At 61.9% G+C, this 22,204-nt stretch overlaps 1 protein-coding gene across 4 annotated transcripts; it reads right to left on the bottom strand.

Annotated features, from left to right (window-relative positions):
- Positions 1-517: 517 nt before the first annotated feature.
- On the bottom strand, positions 518-21,941 carry ZNF710 (zinc finger protein 710). Of its 4 annotated transcripts, XM_053988042.1 has the most exons (7): positions 21,870-21,941; positions 20,030-20,074; positions 17,670-17,858; positions 2,944-4,363; positions 2,157-2,348; positions 1,550-1,724; positions 518-1,316 (listed from the first exon to the last, which is right to left on the bottom strand). In XM_053988042.1, exons 3-7 carry the CDS (start codon positions 17,711-17,713, stop codon positions 1,144-1,146), a joined length of 2,004 nt encoding a protein of 667 aa, XP_053844017.1. In that variant the 5' UTR covers positions 17,714-17,858; positions 20,030-20,074; positions 21,870-21,941; the 3' UTR covers positions 518-1,143. The 4 variants fall into 4 exon arrangements, with proteins under 4 accessions (XP_053844017.1, XP_053844018.1, XP_053844016.1 ...); XM_053988043.1 differs by lacking the exon at positions 17,670-17,858; XM_053988041.1 differs by lacking the exons at positions 17,670-17,858; positions 20,030-20,074 and having other exon boundaries at positions 21,870-21,914.
- Positions 21,942-22,204: the final 263 nt, after the last annotated feature.

The following is a 22,204-nucleotide window of genomic DNA, read 5'->3' as shown; positions in this document are numbered from 1 at the left end:
GGGTAGCAGGCACACTGCCTTGCGGGGCACTGAGTGGAGCCATGCCCAGAACCAGCCCAGGGCCTTTGGGGATGGGGCAGATGGTGCTCAGCCACTGACAGAAAGTGCAGGGTGTGTGTGGGGTCAGCACAGGTGTCCCAGACCCTGTGCCCTGGCTGCTCCCCAGGTCCTGATGCCTGCCAGGACCCGAGCCAGCTCTGGGTGCTCCTGGGGGGCAATGCTGTGGGTGCTGTGAGTCCTTTGGCCCGCAGCAGAGAGTGAAGAGCCCAAAGAGTGGTCCCAGACTCAGCACAGCCCTGGCTGCTTCCCTGCCACATCCCTGGGCATGGAGGAGCCAAACCCCCACCTCACAGGCTGCCCCAGGGAGAGCCTTCTCCTCCAGCCCCAGAGCAGCTGGGGGGCAAGGAGGGGGTGCCAGTTCCCAGTTCCTTAGTGGGGGGCTCTGCCCAGGACCCCGCTCTGGCCCTCTGCCCCTCAGAACCCCCTCTCCCCACACAGACCACACAGCTTACACGGGTTTACAAAGCACATTGGTTGAAGGGAACTGAACTCAGTGAAAAGATAAAACCAACCACGCGGCACATCTGAAAAAAATAAATTACTTTCAAAATACCATCATTTGCTGGGGCTGGGCTGGGTTTGCCTCCCCCGGATCCACTGCTGGCTGCAGCTCCAGACCCGGAGCTGTGGGCGCTGACTGCACCCTGAGCTTCTATGAAAATACTCTGTTCTGCATCCCAGGGCGTGACACGGGGAGCCCTGGGGTGAGTGGGAAATGCAAACCCACCTCCTCATGCGGGCAGGGCCTTCTGCCCGTCAGGGGAGCCCTGTGCAGAGAGGGGGGGACCCAGGAGGTAGAATAATTAGTGATGCTCATCATCTTGCTCCACAGCAGCCCCTTCCATCCTTATTCAGTGATCTGCTGGGTCATGCCTCCCCTGCCTGCAGCTTCAAGTCACTGGGTGCAGGGTGCAGGCAGGGGCAGGGGGGCAGCAACAGAGCCAAGGCAGGTCCAGCAAAGTCTTCTGGACATCCCTGTGTTCCTCAAGCCCAGTGGAAGCCATCTCTCCAGCTCTGGGGGCCTGGCTGTGTGCTGCAGCCCCTCTTAACCCCACCAAGCCCCCACAGACCCACCAGCCTGGGCTACAACATGTTGTAGTAGGCCATCTCCTTCATGGCCTGCTCAGCCAGTGTGTGGTCGTCTGGGGGGTTGCCCACAGCCCCGTAGCCATAAGAGTTCTCCTCCTCGAAGTCATCCATCTCCTGCTGGCCATCCAGCTCGGTGTGATCAGCCCCAGCCAGCTCCATCATGGCATCTAGGAGTCAGCACAGGGACACGCAGTGAAGGACCTGCAGGGAGGGCTGGGGCCAGCAGCTCCCCCCTCCCCGGGTTTGGAGCCCAAAACTCCCCGGGAGCCACAGCCCTGCTCCATCTGGGCTGCTCGTGAGGGTACCCCTTGGGCGAGAAGACGTGAACCTGCCGCAGCCAGCACGGCCAGCCCAGCTCCCAGGGCTACGGGGCAGCCACGCTGCCGCGCCGGGGACCCACCTTGGCTGTCCAGGCTGATGTCCATCACCCCGTGCTTGACCTTCATGTGCCGGCTGAGGTTGCCCTTCAGGTTGAACTTGCTGGAGCAGTAGGGGCACTTGAAGGGCTTGCTGCCGGCGTGCAGGTGCATGTGCCCCAGCAGGTTGTACATGCGGTTGAAGGACTTCCCGCAGACCTGCCGGCAGCAAGGCCACGTTCAGCCCAGGGCTGGCCGAGGCTCTGCGGTGCAGACCTGGCCCCCAGGGTGCCCTGGGGCTCCCACCAAGAGTAACGGGGCTGCTGCCCTGCTGGAGTCCCTCCTGGCTCCTGCCAAGAACAATGGGGCTCCCTCCCTCCTCCCGCGCTGTGTGGGGGGCTTGGGGATGCAGTGTTGGTGCTGCTGGGAGCTCCAGAGCACTGGTCAGAGAGAGGCACTGGCTGCCATTCAGCAGCAGCAATGCTCCCATCACAGCTTGGAGCAGACATTCCATGCCCAAGCGAGCAGGGGAGGCATCACAAAGCCGCTTCCATGCCCAAGGGCTCAGCCTGGCCAGATTCCCGGGGGCACAGAAAGCAGGACCCGTGCTCTCACATCCCCAGCCCCACCAGCCCCCGGCCCCACCGGTACCTTGCACTTGAACGGCTTCACCGGAGAGTGCACGATCATGTGGGTCTTGAGCGTCTGCTTCTGCACGAAGGTCTTGAAGCAAATGTGGCACTGGTAGGGCCGGACGCTGGTGTGGATCAGCATGTGCCGCTTCATGTTGGCCTGCAGGGTGAACTCCCGCCCGCACACCTCGCACTTGAACTCCTTCACGCCCTGCCGGGGGGGAGGTGTGGGCCGGGGGAGCTTGGGCAGACCCCCAGGCACCGGGGACACACGGGGCGTGCCAAGAGTGGGGAAGGGACCCCACCCCAAGGGATAGGCTCCTTGTGCTGAGCACAGCACGGGGTGTACCTGAGAGCCCAGCCTGGCCTGAGCCCAGCAACATGCAGGGGCTGTGGCTGGGGGCTGGACAGGCTCTGTGAGTGCAGCTGAGTGCCAGCTCTGCCCTGGGGCTCAGCCCAATTGCTCCCCATTAACGAGCCCAAGGAAAAGGGCAAACACCCACACAGAGCCTGCCCAGAGGGGCTGTGACAACCTCCCCCAGGTTACCCTGCAGCAGGTCTGAAACTCCCTCCCTGAGGAAGGGAACCCCCAGAAGGGCAGGGGCTGGGTCCCAGGGAGCCCCTCACTGCATGTCAGTGACCCCAGCTAATGCCAGCCACGGGTGCTACTGCCCACCTGCACCACCCACCTCCTCCCAAGACCAGGGGCACTGGGACACTCCTCTCCACCAGCACCCACATCCAGAGCTGGCACATCTCCTCTGGGCACGACGAGGGCAGCACCCCAGAGGACCCTGAGCCCCTACCTTGTGCGTGAGCGAGTGCTGCTTGAGGTGGTGGATCTGGCTGAACTCCATCCCACACTCGGTGCAGACAAAGGGCCGGACGTTCTGGTGCTTCAGCATGTGGTTCTGCAGCTGGCTGCGGTAGTGGAAGGACTTGCTGCACTCCAGGCACTGGTAGAGCGTGGGGCCCTGGTGCGTGGCCAGGTGCCGCTTCAGCTGGGTGAGCGTGGAGAAGTCCAGCCCGCACTCCACGCACACGTGGCAGCGCCCGCTCTCGTGCTTCACCTCGTGCGCCTTCAGCTCGCTGGGGTAGGCGAAGCCGCGGCCGCAGAAGCGGCAGCTGTAGGGCTTGATGTCGGTGTGCAGCAGCATGTGCCGCTTCAGGTGGCTGGTCTGGGTGAAGGCCTTGCTGCACACCCCGCACTTGTGGGGCCGCGTGCCCTGGTGGGTCAGCAGGTGGGTCTGCAGGTGGCTGGGCTGCTTGAACAGCTTGTTGCAGTGCGGGCAGGAGTGGGGCTTGATGCCGTTGTGGCCCAGGATGTGGGTCACCAGGTTGTACTTGGAGGTGTAGGACTTCTCGCACATGCGGCACTGCCAGCGCTTCTGGCGGTCCCCTGCCTCCACCAGGTAGGAGTCATCGATCTGCACGTTGATGTCCAGCCGGTCCAGCTGCGCCTTCCTGCTGTGCTCGCTGGTGCCGCCGGCCGCCTCCAGCTCCCCCGGCTCCTGCCAGCCGCAGCCCTGCTCGCTCTTCACCTGCTCGGGGGATGCCGGCGCAGGGGCCTCCGCCTCACCAGGGGATGGGGCGCCCGCCTCGAAGGTGCCCGCGGTTTGTGGGGCCCCCACAGCGCCGCCGGCCAGGTCGCCGCCCCTGCGCCGGCGCTCGGTGCCCTCCAGCTCCCGATGCCGGCGCAGGTGCCGCAGGCGTCGGGGCTTCCTGCTGAAGGTGCCCAGGTCGATCATCTTCACGGCACCGCTCTGCCCCGCCGGCTCCTGGCTGGGCTCTGGGGGCTGGGGCGCGTGGCCGTGCTGCCCCTCGCCCTCCTCGTCCCCAGGGACCGACTCGTTGTATGGTGGCTCAGCCTCCACCTCTGCCTTCTCACTCTTGACCTTGGGCATCAGCCTCACAGGCGGCCTCTTCCTCCTCCGGGCATGCTTCTCCAGGGAGGAGTCTGCTTCCAGGGCGTCCTCGTCCTGCCCATCCCCAGGCGCCTGCTCCTCGCCCTCGGGCTCCCCGGGCTCCACGGTGGCGTTGTCCAGCCGCTCCCCGGCCAGCCCCGGGAAGAAGCCAGTCGGGGTGACGGTGGCCCCGAGCAGCTCATTATCGGACACCAGGCCCAGGACGGCAGCCTGTGCCAGGGACAGCACCACCACGGCGTCCGTCTGCGTCCCGCACTCGCTGAACCGATCCATCTCTGGCCGCCGGCCTACGCTGTCATGGCTGAGGGGGGAGAGACACGGCCCTGAGCCCCTGGCACCCCCAGCACAGACACAGACACCGCAGGGGCTCGGCCCGGCCGTCACCTCCTTCCTCAGCCAACCCCAGACTGACACGGGTGATGCCAGCGTGGCTCCCCAGCACCACAGAGCCCAGGATGTGGGGACGCAGTGCCCCCAGGGGTTCCCACTGTAGGGCTGGGCCAGGAGGGAGGCTGGGATCCGTGCCCACGGTCAGCCTCTCTGGATGGGCTATTAGCACCTGGCTGGGGTTTGGCTGCTTGCATGCCCTCGGGCTCCGACAGTTGGAATCACAAGTGCCCGCACAGTTTGGGAACTGGTCCCAGCCGAGTGTGGCTCTGAGCTCGGGCAGGAGCAGCAGCCGCACAGGGAGCAGGGACGGGCCCAGAGCCACCGGGACACAGCCTGCCTGGCAGTGGCCCTGGGCACGGGCAGAGCTGGGCTGCTCAGCCCTGGTGGCTGGCACACTCACCCCGGCGCTCCCAGCACCGCCACGGCACCCTCCCCCAGCCGGGACAGCCAGGATGCGCCTGGAGCTGCTGCTTCCTCCTCCTGAAGGAGTGCTCTCCTAAATACAATTATTCCTGCAGCTACAACAAAGAAATCTTGCGGGGGAGGTAAAACAGGGATAAATTCTGAGCCAGATTCTGTCACAGTCCCAGGAGAACCCCAGAGCATGAGGAGATCGTGGGATGAACCTCCGCTTTGGAGAAGGGAAACCCCACAATGCCTGGGCATCACCCCTGCGGCCAGGTCGGCTGCAGGGACACTGAGCATGGCCGGGGACATCGGCCTCTCCGTGCTGCAGGCGGCTGCCTGCTCCTGCCGGCCCCAGGAGTGTCCCCGCATGCCACTGCCCTGCGCACCCGAGCACCGGCCACAGCACACGGCAGGGGATGGGGAAGGGCATGGGATGAAGGGGAAGGTCAAAGCCAGTGTGAGAAAAGACAGAGAAGGGGAGCAACTCCAACCACAGGGGCTTAGCTGCCCGCAGACATGTGGGGCACCGGGTCCCTCCTCAGTTCCCTCCCATCTCCTGGGCCACCACGGGGCTGGCACTGGCCACAGCACTGGTGGCTCTTGGGCCAGGGTCAGATAGAGCCGGTGAGGGGACCCTGCCCAGGCTGGAGCTGCCAGGGGAAAGGTCTCAGCCAAGCACCCCGTCTGCCCGGGCAGCCCTTGCCCTGCCCGAGCGCCCCGCAGAGCCAGCGGGCAGGGAGCAGGGCCGGGGGGGACGGAGGGGAGGGGCGGCGGCAGGGAGGAGATGGAGAGGAAGAGGATGGGGGTGGGAGAAGGAGGAGAAGGAAGGGGATGAGGGGAGGACTAGTGCGGAGGCAGCGAAACAAAGCAAGGAGTGGGGGAGGGCGGTGGCGGGAAGAGGAGGAGGGCTGGAGGAAGAAGAGGGATCAGTCAGGGAGGCGGCAGCTGGCGTGCACGAACAGCCCCGGGGCCGTACCCCGCCAGCTGGGACCCCCTCCCCGTGGGGCCCCTGAGCTGCCCCTTGCAGGCAGAGGAGAAGGACACGGGAGAGGGGGCCCAGCTGCTCTCCCCACGAGCCCAGCATGGCAGAGGGGTCAGCGCCCCCCAGCACGGTGCTGGGTCTCTGCCCCCCAAAACAAGCCCCACGAGACAAGAACAACGCACGCACACGTTCCCCAGACCAGTACCAGAGACTCTTACAACCACCCCAAACCAGAGGCTTTTAGGGGAAAGTAAATGTGGATTCCTGCTCTGGGCGCTGGGAAAGGGGACGGGCTCCCCCCCTCAGCAGGAAAGCCGAATCCCTGTGCTGCACAAACCTCTCTGCACTTGTCTCCATCGCGCACACGAGCCCCGGCACACGCTGTCGGAGGTTTGCCGTCCGAGGCCCGGGAGCCGCAGCTGCACAAACAGCACACGGGGAAGCAGGAGCAGGGCACAGGCAGCTGTTTCACTTCCCGCTCTCACTTCCCTGTTCGCGCCCCGGGACTTGCCAAGGCAGCTGGAAACACCGTTTCCCAACACACTGGCAAGTGAGGTGGGGTCACGCATTTCAGCTCCCCCAGGAAGCTGCCAGCCCGTCTGTGCTCCGCGGGAGCCGCTGCCAGCCCCGGCCCTGCCCGCAGGACGGTGCCCGGGGCTGGGGCACGCGGAGCCCCGGGCGCTGCACACACCCCTGTCCCCAGCAGGGACACGAGCACGTCCGGCTCCTCCTCCTCCTGCCCAGCCCGGACCTCCGGACCTGTGGCTGCCCCCGCAGGCTTTCACCCCACCACGCCCAGGGCCCCCTCCAGTGCTGCTGCTGCTGGGAACCAAAGCCTCTCGCAGCCTGAATAACCTGTCCTTTTCAAGGCCAGCCCTTTGGGCTCGGGTCCCTCGGGCTCATTTCCCGATGCAGACGCTCGCCTGCCCTCCCCGGTCCCAGCTGGGGGGTCACACAGACACGCTGGCAGTGTCCCCTGTGCCAGTGCCACGTGCCGAGCGCCCGGTCCTCTGCCCCACCTGCCGCCCGCCCGCACCGCAGGGCGGACGCACCCGGGGCCGGCACATCAGGGCTGCTGTCCCTGATCCTTCGGAGTTGTGAAATTTGGGCTTCTTTCTTCATTTCTCCTCCCACTCCAAGGTTTAGTTTTGGTGCAATCTCTCCTCCCGTCTTTCCCAACACATCTGGGAAGATCCAGGCTCTGCCCTGGCACATCCTGCAGACTCTGCCCTCCCTTGCCCTGGCTGCCCCCCTCAGAGCCTCCACCAGCTCCTCACTCACCACCTGGTCACTTACAGTAGGCTTTTTTCATGGCTTTCACTTCTTTGTGCTATTTTACTTCTATTTTCCTCTCTTGCTCCATGATTAGCTCTCCAAATACTCATTTCTCTCTGGGTCCCTCTGGCAGCAGCATCTGCACAGCAGGTTCTCCACTCCCAGCACATTCCTTGCTGGATTCCCGATTTTCCAGCCAGGCTAAGCACCATGTCTATGGACACGTTTCCCTTCCCTTTGCTGTTTTACCTCCCTGGGTTTCACCCACCTACCCAATCCTTGTGCCACCCCACCCGGCCCCTCGGCCAGCACCAGCACTCAGGAGATAAGAGCCTGGTAAATCCTCAGTTGAGCAGCAGGGAAACATTACATCTGGTCCACAGTGCACCCGCAGGTGTGCCTGTAACACCTGAGACCCAAAAGGGTCTGAGCTAAAGGAGTGCCCACACCCTCAGAGCCATCCAAGCCCCCAGGAGCAGCTCGGGGGGGGGGGGGCACAGCCTCTGCTGCCCCATTAGTGACCAACGACCCTTGTTTGCCACCGGGCTCCACTCCCAGCTCCCCTCAGCAGCCCAGAGGCAGCAGCATTCACCAACTCTCACCCAACCTTTCCTGCAGGGAAGGGAGGCCCAGGTACCCAAAATCCAGAGGGTTTGGGGGATTGACTGACTCTCAGCTGTCAGGGGCCCACCTGCTACCACTGCTCTGGCTCACCTCAGCACCTGAGCAGGTGCCAGAGCCCAGCTGGCACCAGCAGCAGTTGAAGTCACCTGACCCCCTGCACAGGTTCCCAGGCCGCCTGACAAGCCTGGTGCCAGGGGAAAGAGGACATTTAGGACTTGCTCTGGCTATCCCCTTTGCAGGACCTCATTACAGGGCTCTCTGTGGGACCCTTCTGCTCCCCGTGCCTGGGGGTCCTGGGAGGTTCCCTGGGGACAGATGTGGTGGTGCAGACCTTGGGGAAAAGCTCCCAAGGCACAGGATTGAGCCCCAGGACAAAGTGAGACCCTGGGCATTCGGGGTTCTCACTGGGGAAGGGGGTAGTAAAACTGTTCAAGACTTTTTATCAGAAAATGGCTGATAATGGATCTGATATCTGTGAGAAAACCTTTGATTTTATTTTCCTTTCTTTCTCAAAAGCAGCCTTCATTTAAATTTAATAAAGGGCTTTCATCTTGCCTGCAGATTTCACATAAAGCTGCTCAACCCCCCACAATTCCGAACAGAAAAATGTTGTTTTCCTCAAAATCACAACTAAAATTATTCTTAAACCTGACCCAGCATGTCTGTCCTGCACCAGCCCAAGGATTTGGGGGTCACTTTGGCTGCACTGCCTGGCCCTGGCTCTGTGCTGGTGGTGTGTGCCAGGGGCTGACCCACAGAGTGGCTCCACACACCGTGGCAGAACTGAAACTGGCACTTGTTGCCCCAGAACTGACCCTGATACAGAGGAACTGCTGCAAAAACGAGCCAGAGCTCTGAGAAATGGGCAGGAGCCACAGAAAACAAACACCTGTTTAAATTCAGTCGGTGTCTCCACACCAGATACTGTCAAACTACATTTTTAAAGGAAAACTTTTGTTTTAAGGAAAAGTTCTCCAGAAAAAAGAAACCTCCACTGTCAGTGGATCAGAGAGCCACAATCTCCAGCTAGTGACAGACCTGACACCACTGTCACTGAAGTGCTTCTGGGGGCAGGAAGAGCCGTCTTTGGGGGCTTTGGCTTCACAAAACAAAGGGCACAACACGGGGTTTGCAGAGGGATGTTGATAATGATTTAAATAATAAAAGAAAACCGAGTTGGGGAAAGTGAGGCCCTGGGAGAGACAAGGGCTCATGGAGGGGAGGGTGTTATCAGAGCACATCAAACCCTCCCCAGCCTCTTCAGGGGTACTTCCTCTGAAAACATTCCACGGAACTGGGATATTCTCACTCTGATCACCGTGTCCATCAGTCAGAGGTAAATATTTACCCCTTTGAAAATGTATGGTCATTGGCAAACTCTGACTGCGAGGGAAAAGGGAATGGTTTCTAATAACCAGAGGTTACCAGTGCCGCAGAGCAAAAGTGTGATGGGCACAGAGCTGCCTGGTTCCTCCATTATCTGCCCAGGGACCTGGCATGCAGCACTGGCACCTGGGTCAGGCTAAGGACAGCAGCAGGTGCTGCGGCTGCTCGCTGCAGAGGGACAGAGCTGCCATCCCAAATGCTCTTCCCAGCACACAGGCACCTGTGCTGAGCTCTGACATGTCACTCCTGCTTCCTCTTCTGCTGGAAATCCCCTTTTTCCTCCTCCTGACACTGAGGCTTTATCCCTCTGCTCCTCCATCCCTCCAGCCTCCATCTCTCTTCTCCTCCATCCCTCTGCTCCTCCATCCCTCGCTCCCCACCCCCAGTATCCTGCGCTCCTCCATCCCTCCAGTTGCTCCCTCATTCTTCCCGTTTCCCTGGCAACGCCCATCTCGCGCCGAGATCTGTCCCCTCTCTCCCTCTTATCTTTCTCCTCTCTCTTTCATCTCTCTCCTAATCTCCCTCTCCATTCTGAACCTCTGTCCTTTGCTTCCTTTCTCTCTCTCTCCCATTTCATCTCCTCCAATGCCTCCTCTATCTCAGGGTTACAATTATTTGAATCTCACTTTAAAGAAATTATCTGTTTAATTAACCGCTGGGCCCTGGCCCCGCTCCCGCCCTCCCGCAGCCCACACGGGACCCCTGCCACACCCAAAAGTGCCTCTGGGCCGAGGACAGCGGGGTGACAATGCCCTGCCAGCCCTTCTCCAGCACCTGACAGCCTCTTGTCCCGTCTGGACTTCTCCCAGAGAAGATTGGAGCAGGTGATCCCTGAGGTCCCTCCAAATCCATGGAATCCCATAACACAGCCAGCAGAGAAGTCAGCAGCACCCTCAAATCCCGTGTTACAGCAAAACAAGGGGAGACTACAATTCATGTGGAAAAGGTGTTTCCTGAAAACCAGAGTCCTGACTGCATCCATTTGGGCATGGGGTAAGGGAAAGGTGGGTGGAAGGCAGGCTGCTCCGGGCTCTGGGAGCCTGGCTCTCACTCGGGGTCGCTTCCACGGGACTCCTGTGCTGTGGCACAGCCAGGAGCCCAGCGGAGCAGGCCCGTGGCCACCAGCACTGTCCCTGCTCTCGGGAGGTCTCTTTAGGGAACTTTGTATGGGCTGAGCCAGAGCAAAGGCTGGAGCCAGCATTCTGCTCTAGCCAGGGGGTGGTCTGTGAGCAGCCAAAGGTGCATCAAAACCACACCAAAACTGCACCAAAGCTGCATCAAAAGTGCACCAAAGCCCCACTAAAGCTGCACCAAAGCCAGCAATGGTTCATGCCCAGAGTGGTGCCCAGGCAGGGAGCATTTTGGAAGGGGATTCTTCTTGGCCCCACCTGCCTTCCCAAGGAGCTCCTGTTGCTGTGCCACAGGGCTCAACATCTCGTCCCTGGCAGAGCAAACTGATCATGCTGCAGGCCTGATCTTCCAGCCCTTCTGCCCTCACAGCCCTCCCGGAGCACGGCACCGGGGCAGCAGGGGAGCGGTGGCAGCGAGCTGAGCTCTCGTGGCACCTGGAGCAGGGATGGGCCCAGCCTCATCTGCTGGGCGAGGGGCTCCCTCAGAGCCACCAGTGGCCTTGTGGGGGTGTGTGAGACCCTTCCCGTCACTCCTCCGGGGACGGGCCTGAGCCTGGCACTTTGTGTCCCTCCGGTCTGAGCGCAGTGACTGAGCACGACCGAGGCACACCTGCGCACCTGGCACATCCCACGTGTGCTCACGGGCTCCCTGCGTGAGCCCCCCGTTCCCCTTTGGAACAAACACGGCTCCTGCATTGCCAGCCCCGTGCATGCAGGGGTGGGCTGCAGCAGAGAGGTCCTGCCTTTAGAGACCACGGTCACGTCATCCCTAAAAATGCTGCTGCTCCTGAGCCCAGAGGCAGGAAGAGCCTTTAAACCAGGTAACTGGTGTGGGGTGAGCTGAGGGAGAGGGGCTGCTGCTGCCTGCACCCCCAGGCAGAGCCCAGCAAGGCAGCACCGAGCCCGGAGCCCCAGGGGTTTGCCAGGGGTTTGGGAGCGGCGGTAAATGGGTTCTGCCAGGAGCAGGGAGGGCCCCCAGCCCTGCTGCTGTCCCAGCCTGGCTTCAAAGGCTCCACACAGAACCCTCGCTCTGCCTTGGAAAACAATTTTTGCTTTTAAATGAAATAAACAGGGAAAGAAAAGACTTTCAAGTTCCTCCTTGCTGTAACGGCTTCTCCCCGGCACAGTCCCTTTCCTCTCCGAAAATAGCCGAGCTATTCAAAAGAGATGCGAGAAGAAAAAAAGGAACTGAATAGAGGAAAAGGGAAAGAAAAAAATGGAGCCCCAAGGGGGTGGAGAAAAACAGAATGAAAAGACAGCAAAAGTAAAGAAAAGGGATGAAAAATAAAGGAGGGGGAAGAGAGAGACAGACAGAGGAGCTTTGAAAAGAAAGAATGCTGCCAGCCTGAATACAGGGAGCAGGAAAAAAGGGCCCTGAAAAGAAAGAGCCGGCTGGAATGACCTCTCATTCAGGGCTGTGCCAATCACTGCCGCGATGGAAATCCTTTCTTCTTCCCTGCATTCTCTCTCTTTCCAGCGGGGGCAGAGGGAAGAGGAAGAAAGGGGAGCTAATTCTCAGCATAGCAGAAAATAAATCTGCTCTTTGCGAAGACCCTGAAAGGCGCCGAGGCGCTGACAAACCCGTTCCCAGCACTCACACCCGCAGATGGGGACAGAAAGGAAAAGGGACTCTGCAATGGCACTACCTGCACCACCTCACTGCTCCTGTGGAAAATGAAGGAGCAAACACCCCAAGCAAACAAACAAACCTGTAGGAACAAGTGTGAATTCAGGCCAACCCCCAAAGCCCTGCAGGGAAAGATCAGGGATGGCTGTGGCAGAGGCAAACGCAGGGGCCTGGTGCTGTGCTGGGTCCTGCAGGGAGCAGAGGGCAAAGGGTGGGTGCAGCCCCTTTTACCTTGCAAGTCCCAAACCTGCCAGCACCCAGCCTTGCCTGGAAAGACCCAACAGGGCTCTGCCCCGAGCTGTGAGTCCCAGCAGTGCCCCGGTTCCTTTGGCATCTTCAGCGGTGGCAGGGGTTAACAGACCCTCGTGTGTGGAGATGGACCAAAGTGCCCAAACAGCCCAAAATGAACCAAGGTGCAAGGGGAGAGCAGTGCTGGGATGTGGGACAAAGGGAGGTGACACCCAGAGGGAGGAAAACACTGGAGGTGGAGCCCACCAGGACAGCAGCTCCTCTGGGACACAGGCAACAGGCACCCTGGTGTCCTACAGAGACCCATGTGATGCCATCCGACCCCAAAGCAGCCCGGGGCTGAGGGTGAGAGGAATGTCCTGAGCCCTTGTGGCACCACTCCTGCTGGACACAGCTCCTGCTTAGCACCCCCAGGCCTGGGGTTAATCATGAACTGCTGCGGCTTCGGGGCAGAGCCTTAAATGTGGCCAGAGGTCCGAGGAGACAACACACAGGCAGGAGTTCAGGAATCCTGGTGTGACCCAGCTGGCTGTAAAAGGGGAAAACCAACTCAAAATGGTACAAATGGGAGATGCCTGTCACCCCAAAGGGAACAGACTGCCTGGTGGGATGTGAAAGAGCTGCTCGGGTGCAAGGCAAGATCCCCACAGGGGAAGGCTCTCACTTAAGGGTGTTACTTTCAAGAGCATTGCTGCCCTTATGCTTGGGAGCAATTTTAGTCCAGTTTTGATACCGCCATGTGTGGAGCCCATCCATTCTGGCTCCTGGGCCTGGCTGTCCCTGTGTCCCCAGGCTCTGTCCTGTGCTGCACTGCGAGGACAGAGAAGTGGAAGGGCTGGCCCAGATCCACTCGTGGCACCAGCGATGTCCAGCCAGAGCTGAGGGCAGCGAGGAGGACCAACAGCCCAGAGCACACGTGACTGTGCTGACAGGCTCAGCACCCCCTGAGCCCTGCACCCCCTGAGCCCTGCACCCCTCACAGCCCACCCCCAGCCCCGAGGCCAACAGGGAGCCTCAGCACGGCCCAGCACAGGCACAAACAGCTCCCCACTGCTCTCCTAAAGCTCATCCCAGGCAGGAGGCGAGGCTCCCGCGGGGCTGGGGCTGCCCGCTGCCCAGGGGATGTTGTGCCCCCCGAGCCGGGCATCGCTGAGCTCTGCCACCGTCCCCGTGTCTGCTGTCCCCGCTGCAGGGCTGGGCAATGGGTTAATCATCGCCGAGGGGTTCTAATTTGAGCGTGATAATTAATGCTCAACCGGGTAATCCTCCACGTGTGTGCCTGCTGGAGGGCTGCACTGGGGAAGGCGAGGGGCTGCAGGGCAGGGGACACTTCGTGCTGGGTCAGCTCCAGATTCTGAGCCTGCTCTGCCTTGGAGAAACCGGCCCTGTGTGCCACAGCCCCCGGGACATCCCTGAGCAGCACCGGCAGCTGCGGTCTACCTCAGCGATGGGGAAGGTCGCAGTGAGTGAGGCACAGCTGAGCCTGCATGGGGGACACCGACCTGCAGCTCTGTGGCTCAGGAATCACCCCTGGCACAAGGAGTGGCTGCGGAGCTCAGCCCACACAGCCCAGTCCCAAACACGGGGAGTGCCATTCCCACAGACCCGGGGTGAACGCAGGGGAGGGAACCAGAGCTTTCCACCATGGCAGGAAGAGCTAGGGGCAGGAACTGGGGAGCACTGGGCCCCCTTCCACCCACACCAGGCTCTGGACCAGGCCACCTGGGAGTGTCCCACTCCCAGTTTTCCAACAACAAGGCTCTTTGACGTGTCACACCACTACAGGAACAAACCCAGCTGTACAGCTGCCAATACCACTTCTACTTTCAGATCCCCAAGGTGGGAAACATCTTGGATCCTTTTCTGCACAGCTGAGCAGGTCAGGGATGAGTGTCTGGGGGGCTGGGTTGGGCAGATGGAGCAGGAGGCACCGGACAAAGGTCCCTGCTGGTGGCAGTTCACGAATTCCCAGCTCAGGAGTGACCCAAGCCAGGTGTGGAAGACACATGTCCCCATATGGCCCAAAGCCAGCAGTGCCTGCTGCCCCCACAGCAGCAGCCTGTCTGCATGGCCAATGCCTTTGAGACCCACAGCAGCAGAGGACTCGGCTGCTTCTCCTGGGGGAAGGCAGAGGTGTCTGGTCTGGGGATGCCACGCTGGCTGCACGCTGCTGCCAGGTCACAGGGCCAGGGTGAAACGCAATTCCCGCTTACTGCACGTGTGCTTGTGTGTGTCATCATGCTGTGAAGGCTCCTGCAGTGCTCCTGACTCTGGGCAGAGGCCAGGATGCTACACAAAAATACACATATTTATCTTTGGAAAAGCAGTTGAAAGAACGGGGTCTGGCAGTGCTGTCTGCAGTGTGTCACTGCTGGGACAGGTGACACGGACACACCCCGGGAGCTCGCTGGGAGCAACGCCCAGGGCCCGCAGCTCGTGGCTGTCCCTGAAAACGGAGCCAATGCTGGGTGAACCTGGCCTGGGAGCTGCTGGGGGCACTGGGGATGGGTCACCTGCCTGGCACGCAGTGCTCGGACAGGGAGATGCAGTGGGCAAATCCTGCTCGTGAGCGGGAGGCTGGGGATATTTGCACCATTTGCTCATCCTAATTAACATTTCCCAAGGTCTCAGTGTGGCTGGGCTGCCTCTGCCTTGGTTCTGGCAGCTCTGGCTCGCCCTGGGGTCTATACCACTTGCCCTCCCCGTTCTCATCCCAATCTACACAACCCCTGTACTTCGTGCCCTTCCTTCTCACGGCCAGAAAGTCCCATAAACACACACAATACTCAGCTGTTGAAATAATTTCCTTCTCAGTGTCCCTTGTTGATGATCACAAAGCCAAACCAAGCCACTGGAGCCCCAATAAATCTGGGCTAGCTCTTGGCAGGCGGTGGCCCAGCCAGGCCCTGCTGGTGGCCATGCACGGTGGCCAGGGCAGGCGGGGATGGATGGGAAGGGACTCAGCAGAGACTCAGCGCTCGCGTGGGGGAGCCTCCTCCAGCTCTGCCTACAGCTCTGCCTCTGGGAAAGCACATCTTCTCCAGAGGGCACTCCTGGCCCAAGGTCAGAGCTCCTCTGAGGGGCATGAGCTCCCATGAGCTGGTGCCCCCTCAGCCATGGGCACATGTGAGCCGGGGCTGGAATCACGGAATCATGGAATCACCAGGGCTGAAAACCCCCCGAGATCGTGGAGTCCAACCGTTCCCCAGCACTGCCAAGGCCACCATTAAAACGTGTGCCCAGGTGCCACGTCCACGCAGCATTTGAGCACTTGTAGGGCTGGTGACTTTGTGCACAGCAAGCACAGAATGGCCACAGCAAGGACAAACGGATGGCTCTGGAGCAAAGCCGAGGGCAGAGCCAGGAGGGCAGGTCAGTCTGTGCCTGGCAAGGGCGACTCTCAGCCAGCTCAATAAACGAACAAAGAATTGACTGCCATGGAGCAGGGAGGTGTTTGGGTTGGGAGTTTAAGATGCCTACATTTTGGATGGCAGAGGGGTCAGGATTCAGAGTAGAAAGTCCTTTGTGAGGAAGGAGACCCTCACAATCCCTGTGGATTGACTGGGAAGGGAAGCAGCTCCCTGGAACATCCATCCTAACCACAAAAACAATTCTTCCCAACAGCAGCCACCAGCCAGCCTGGTCCTGGGCATCCCCGATCCACCCAGCCAGTCCAGGATGTCCCTGATCCCCCTGGCCAGTCCAGGATGTCCCTGATCCCCCTGGTCATGTGCAGCATCTCTTGGGGAGGTTGGGATGAGCAGGCCAGGCTGCCCTGAGGCTTCTGTGATCTCAAAGGTCCTGTCAAACCAAAATGATTCCATGGTTCCAAGGAGAAGTTCTCCCTTCAGAGCAGCCCATCATGGGTTGGACAAAGGGAAACCTCCCGCCTCTGTTCTCCAGCTTGCTCCTGGATCCCAGTCCTGAGCCCAGAGGAACTGGCAGCCACCCAGTCCCCACTTTAACCCCCGAGCCAGGGGCTGGTGCTGCAGGACATGGGGAGGGCCCTGGGATGGTGGGTGTGGGAACAGACCAGAGGTGAGAGAAGGGAAAATCAGCCAGGAGCACACCAGGATTAAAACTTGAATGCAAAAGAAGGGGAGAGACAGAGCTGGTAAAACCGGGATAACATGGTGAGGGACAGGGTGCCAGGAGAGAGGCAGAGAGGGGAGAATGGCCTGACACCACAGAGAATGGGCATGAGACAATGCTGCTGCTGAGAAACAGGAAAGATAAATTTAGAGGCAGTGGTGAGCACTCTTCCTCTGGAAGCTCTGCCTGTCCTTCCTCCCTCTCTTCTCCTTGTCCAGGTCACCCCTGGCACGGGCAGGACTCGGGCTCCAGCCTGGCGTGGCTCTGATGGCCGGGGGCCAGTCCCAGCTGTGCCCAGGGAGGGACCCTGGCCCTGCTGTGGGACTGAGGGGACAGCGAGGGCTCCGTGCAGAGCACGAGCACCCCTCACCCCCTCACCATCCCATCCCGGCGCCGCCCGTGGCTCCCACCCGCAGTCCCCAGGAAATTCCTGTTCTGCAGCTCCAAGCTCAGCACGTCGGGGTGTGCACTGCCCAGGCACGAAGGCAGGTCCCCACGGACGAGAAGTGGAAGTGAAACAATGAGCACGGCTGTGTGCTGCTTCCTCCTCCCTGCCCTCTCTTCCTCCTCCCTGCCCTCTCTTCCTCCTCCCTGCCCTCTCTTCCTCCTCCCTGCCTGCTCTTCCCGAGCGGACGCGCTGCCCGGCATGGCCCGGCTGGGTTTGCTCTCTGCCAAACCCTGCCTGTGCCAGTGCTGCAGAGGAGACGGCTGCAGGAAGACCTTAGGGCTCCTTCCAGTGCCTAAAGGGGCTCCAAGAGAGCTGGAGAGGGACTTTGGACAAGGACCTGGAGTGCCAGCAAGAACGGCATGAGACTGACAGAGGGCAGGGAATTGTCACAGGGTGCCCAGGAAAGCTGTGGCTGTCCCATCCCTGCTCCAGTTGGATGGGGCTTGGAGCAACCTGGTGTCGAATCTCCAGGGCCTCAAGATGTACCCTGTCCTACCAGACCTCCCTGCCTCTCCAGCCATGGTGTTCCCCAGCACCCCATTGTCCCTGGGTCATCCCTGGAGCCAATCTGGAGAAGATTAATGTGAACTTTCTCCAAGTTTGTCTTTGCTCTGCACAGCAGAGCACCAGACACTGGTCACTTTTCCTTTAACTAAAATCTGTGACACTTTGCACTGAACTTTGTCCAAACACTCTGAGGACCAGGAGGTGACAGCACAGGGACACTGCAGAGCTGCCCACGGGTGCTGACATACTGTTCCTGTTAATTTTCACTAGAAATACTAGAAATACTCAACTGTCACTCAAACAGCTGCAAGGAAAGGCCAGGAAAAGTCAAAAACGTGTTTCTCCCTTTAATTTAAAGTTTGGGGAAGAAAGTTTATCATCACTTGTTCCCTCCGGGGGGAGAGCCCTGTTCCTCAGCTGAAGCTGCAGCCAGGCGAGCAGAGCAGCCTCCCGTGTCCAAACACAGACCCCAAATACACAAACACAGACCTTCCTCCACAGCTCGGCAGGAGCGCCTCCTTCCCGACTGACATTTCCCGACATTTCACTGTGTTCTGGGCAGAAACTGGGATTGAGGGAAAGCCATGCTGGGCACGGGCTGTGCCAGGTCTTCTCCCACACCAGCCCCACTGCGACTTGCCATGGTGCGGGAGGAGGAGGAGGAGGGTGTGCACGGGGCTGAGGAGAAAATGTGGGACAGAGGAACAAAGGGAGAACACTTGTCACTGATCATGGTCTCTGTCCCCAAGGCCAAGCCCTTTGGGAAGCCCCATGACTCATCCTGAGGACTCTAGCCACAGGCAGCACAAAGGATGGGACTGGGCACCGCTGGCACATCCCATCCCAGCCCTCCTGCTGCGTCCTTCCAGCCCCACATGTGCCCTGAACAGGCACTTGGGGCATTCCAGGAGCTGCCACCTGAGCCAGAGATGTGATGGGGCTTGGGAAACCAAATCTGGGAGCGGGTGGCAGAGGGCAAGAACCCCGGCAGGAAGCCCCCTTGACACAAGGCTACCCCTCATCCCCGCACTGGCTCTGGCCTGGCAGCCCCCAGGGACATTCCCAGAGACTGGGCCGAGCTGGAGCTGACTTCTCCACCAGGAATAACTGTAAAATACAGGAGTGCCAGCAGCCTCTCTCTCACAGGTTGTGGTGCTGGCACGTTCCTGGCAGTACAAACCCACTGCTTTGTAGATTGCCCAGTACTCCCAGCCAGGGAGCAAAGCCTGACAGTGCCTGTGCTCCTCCCTCTCCACACCGCGATTCCCAAACTAGTTGATAAATTAAAACGGCCCAATAAAACCACTCTCTTGGGGATTAAACCAAGCCCAAAATGCCAACGTGATGAGCTGTGACCCACACCACCAGAGATGCTCCACTCCCACTGCTGCAGGGACCCACGTCTGACCCTACGAGTCACCCCCAGCGTTGGTGGGAATGTGTCCTGGGGTGCAGCAGAGCCTCAGCTCCTGTTTCCCGTTCTGGAGGGACACAGTGTGACCCATAAAGAGGGCACTGACGCAGAGCTGCCTGCAGGAGAGGAGCTGGGCCCAGGCGAGGGGGACGTGCCCGTTCCACGGCAGCTTCTGCAGGAGGATATTGTCCCCCAGGCTGGCAGCAGGGCACGCTCACAGCCCGGCCAGCACTGCCCCAGCTGCTGCTCCCCACGGCCAGCCAGGGACCCTGGGACCCCAGGGAGAACGCTGAGGCTGCTGCCTCCCAGTGACCTCTCGGGGTCCCCTGAGAGCCAAGCCTGGAGTTTGCCTCCAACCCAGGATGAATTTGTTTAATCCCGTGGCCAGCCTGAACAGCCACAGGACCCAGCTGCGCCGTGGGGGAACCACCTGGACCCACGGCTCGGTGGGGCCAGTTCAAACCTGGGCTATGGAAGTGGCCAAGGCAAGCCTGGGAGCACGGTGTGGGGAACAGAGTGTGGCACGGGACACAGGACCGTGGTGTGGGGCACAGGAGCGGGCTGTGGGATGTGGGGGGCTGATGGAGCTGCAGGCTCTGGACCTGGGGCGGGGTCAGGCTCTGGGCTGCCCCTATTCCCCTGGTCACCCTTCTCTTCCTACACAGCTGCCCACAAGAAAAATCCTAGCGCCTGACTAATTAGTTAATTAGAACTACTTCATCCATTACACCCTGTTATGACCAGAGCTGTGGAGGGCTTTCACACGGCTCCCCCTGGTCCCTCGCTTGGGCGCACAACTCAAAGCCCCCCAGCCCCCACGGAGCCCCCACGGAGCCCCGCGAGGTCCCACACCGGGACGTGCCGGGGCGTTCCGGCTCTGAAGGTGAAGCGGGAGCCGCCCGCTGTGGGACCGGCCCACAGAGCCGCCCCCGCTGCCTCCCGCTCCCCGGAGCCCTCTGCCGCCGCGAACATGGGGGGCCCCCGCCGGGACCCCTCCCGCTGGCCGCCCGCAAGCACCAGGAAACTCCCGAAACTTGGGGCGCCGGGAGCGGAGCCACGGCGCGGCCCGACCCCCGACCCCCGAGCATCCCTCCCACGCGGGGTCCCTCCCCGCGCTGCGCCCCCCGCCCGCAACAGGTCACGGCCCCCGCCCCGCGCCCTCCCCGCAACTCTCCCGGCCGGGAAAGTTTGCGCGCGGCCGCGGGGGAAAGTTCTCGGGGGGTTCGTGGGGAGGGGAGGCCCCGGGCACCGAGCCGGGACCCCCGGTCCGCCCCGCTCCTCCCGGTCCCTCCCGCCGCCATCGCTCCCGTCTCGGTCTCGCGGGGCAGGGAGGCGGCGACATCGCGGTGTCCCCGCTGTTGTACCCGCCGTGGGAAGCGGCGGGGGGGGGGTGGGTGGGCTTTAGGGGCACGGGGGGGGCCCGGTGGGGACTCACCGGCGGCTCCACGGGGCGGCGGCGGCGGCGGCTCCGGGCCCGGCGCTGGGTGCGCAGGAAGGAAGAAGGAGGGAATGAGGCAGGGCTGACGTGAAGGGATGCAAAGCAGCTCCTCCTAACTCGCCCGCCCTTCATCTTCCTCCCCCTCCTCAACTTGCCCGACCACCGCGAACCGCCCCCCCCCCCCCCCCGCTTCAGCAGCACCTTCCACCGGAGCCGGGGCCGCCCTCGGTGCCAGTTTGGGGGGCTCAGAGGTGGGGGGACTGGGGGTGGGAGTGGTCCCTGTGCCTGCACTGTCCCTGCGCTACGTCCCCTCCAGCAGCACAGGGGTCATTTTCTACCTCAGCCTTCATTCTGGGGCTGTGACCGCGCGGAGCGATGCCGAGGAGGGGATGACCTTCCCGAGAGCCCCGTGTCCAGCTGGGCATCGCTGTCCTCCTCACGGGGGTGGGAAAGGTCATGTGCACCCCAAAAAGCTAGCAGGGATTGATGGCGAGGACATCCCCAGAAATGGGATGAGAGGAATTAGGGATGATACAGGAATTGGAGGCGTCTGGCGGGGATGCTGTTCACCCGACACAAAGAGGCGGAGGGAAAGGCCACGGCAGGGCGGGAGGAGGTGGCCAGAGCAGAGGGTGAGAGGGGATGTGGTATGGGAAAGGGAGCAGGTGACCCAGAAGTTGGAGGGTTTGGGAAAGGGGGTGCTCTTGGCTCCCCCAGGAAGGCAGAGGGAGAGGCTGAGCTGCGTGGGGATGTGGAGGCAGGAGGCCGCTGCTCCCCAAAGGGAGGGATGGGCGTGAGATGCGACCTGGGAGGGAGAGAGGGTGGCGACAGCCAAGGATCTGCGGGCTGCGGGCTTTGGCTTCCATCGTGAGGAGGAGGAGGAGGAGGAAGAGGAGGAGGAGGAGGAGGGTCTCATCCCCACAGAAGAAGGAGCATGCGGAGGCAGCCGTGACTCGGCTGGAGTGTCGGGAGATTCTCATCTCCATGGAAGCAGGTGGCGCCGGCCAGACTAATCGCAGTAGAGTTAGCCTCCACACGCAGCCCTTTGTCTGGGCTCACTTCTGCTTTTCTTTTTTTTTTGTTTTTTTTTTTTTTTTTCTTTGTTTTGGTTTGGGTTTTTTTTGTGTTCGTGGTGAAAACTGAGCTGCCTGCTGTGTCCCCGCTGCCACTGCCGGTGCTCACGTCCCCCGTCACGTCCTGCCGCTGCCCAGCCCGGAGCCGCCGGTCCCCGGAGCGCCGCTTCCCTCGCCACACGCCCGGCCGGGCTCGCCCCGCGCGCGGCCTGGGAGCGGCCCTGCCGCACAAGCACCGGCCGACACTGACGGGGCGCGGGGCCGTTCGCTGCTCGGGACTGCTCGGGACGGCTGTGCCCGCGGCTGGCACCCGGCGGGGCACGGAGCGGGCACGGGGACGGGCACCGGGCAGGACTCGGCTGGGACACGGGGCGGGGAACAAAGCAGGGCACAGAGCGGGGATCCAGCGGGGCGCGGAGCGGGGCGCTCCGTGTGGGCCGGGGCGGGAGCGGAGCGGGAGCGGGAACGGGCCGGCCCCGGCACCGCCGGCCGTCAGCGGGCCGCTGCCCGTCCGCTCCAGCCAATCAGGACGCGGATTCAGAAGGACGCGGCCACCCCAGCCAACCAGAACGCGGATTCAAGAGGATGCGGCCACCCCAGCCAATCAGGACGCGGATTCATGAGGCGGCTGCCTCAGCCAATCAGAAGGCGGAGGCCCGCGGCCGCAGCCGCCTCAGCCAATCAGCGCGCGCGGAGTGCTGCGCCGGCCGCCGTGGCTCTCCCGTTCCCTCTCCCGTTCTCCCGGCCCCGCGGCGCGCACTGACCCTGCTCTCCCTGCCCTCCGTGTCCCCCGCCGTGCCCGGCGCTCCCGAGGAGCCGTGTCCGTGCCCTCCGGGTAAGGGCCCGTGGCTAGCGCCCGGTGCCACGCGGGATTGCCCCGCCCTGTTCTCACACTCCGCAGCGCACGGCGTTATGGCGGGCCCTGGCCGGTGTGTGCCCGCGCTGGGGGGAAGCGGGACCGGGCAGTGGCCGGTGAGCGCTGCCCCCGCCGGTGCCCACGCGCTCGGCCTTTCCGGGCAGACAGAGCCGCTGGCCCTTTAAAAGAGGGCGTGGCCTAGCGCATAGCTCCGCCCCCCGCGCGAGGCGCCGGTCCCGGCGC

Source organism: Vidua macroura, chromosome 12 (assembly GCF_024509145.1).
Source record: "Vidua macroura isolate BioBank_ID:100142 chromosome 12, ASM2450914v1, whole genome shotgun sequence".
Lineage (NCBI taxonomy): Eukaryota > Metazoa > Chordata > Aves > Passeriformes > Viduidae > Vidua > Vidua macroura.
The sequence above is the reverse complement of the archived record's forward strand: the minus strand, read 5'-3'. Positions and strand labels throughout refer to the sequence as shown.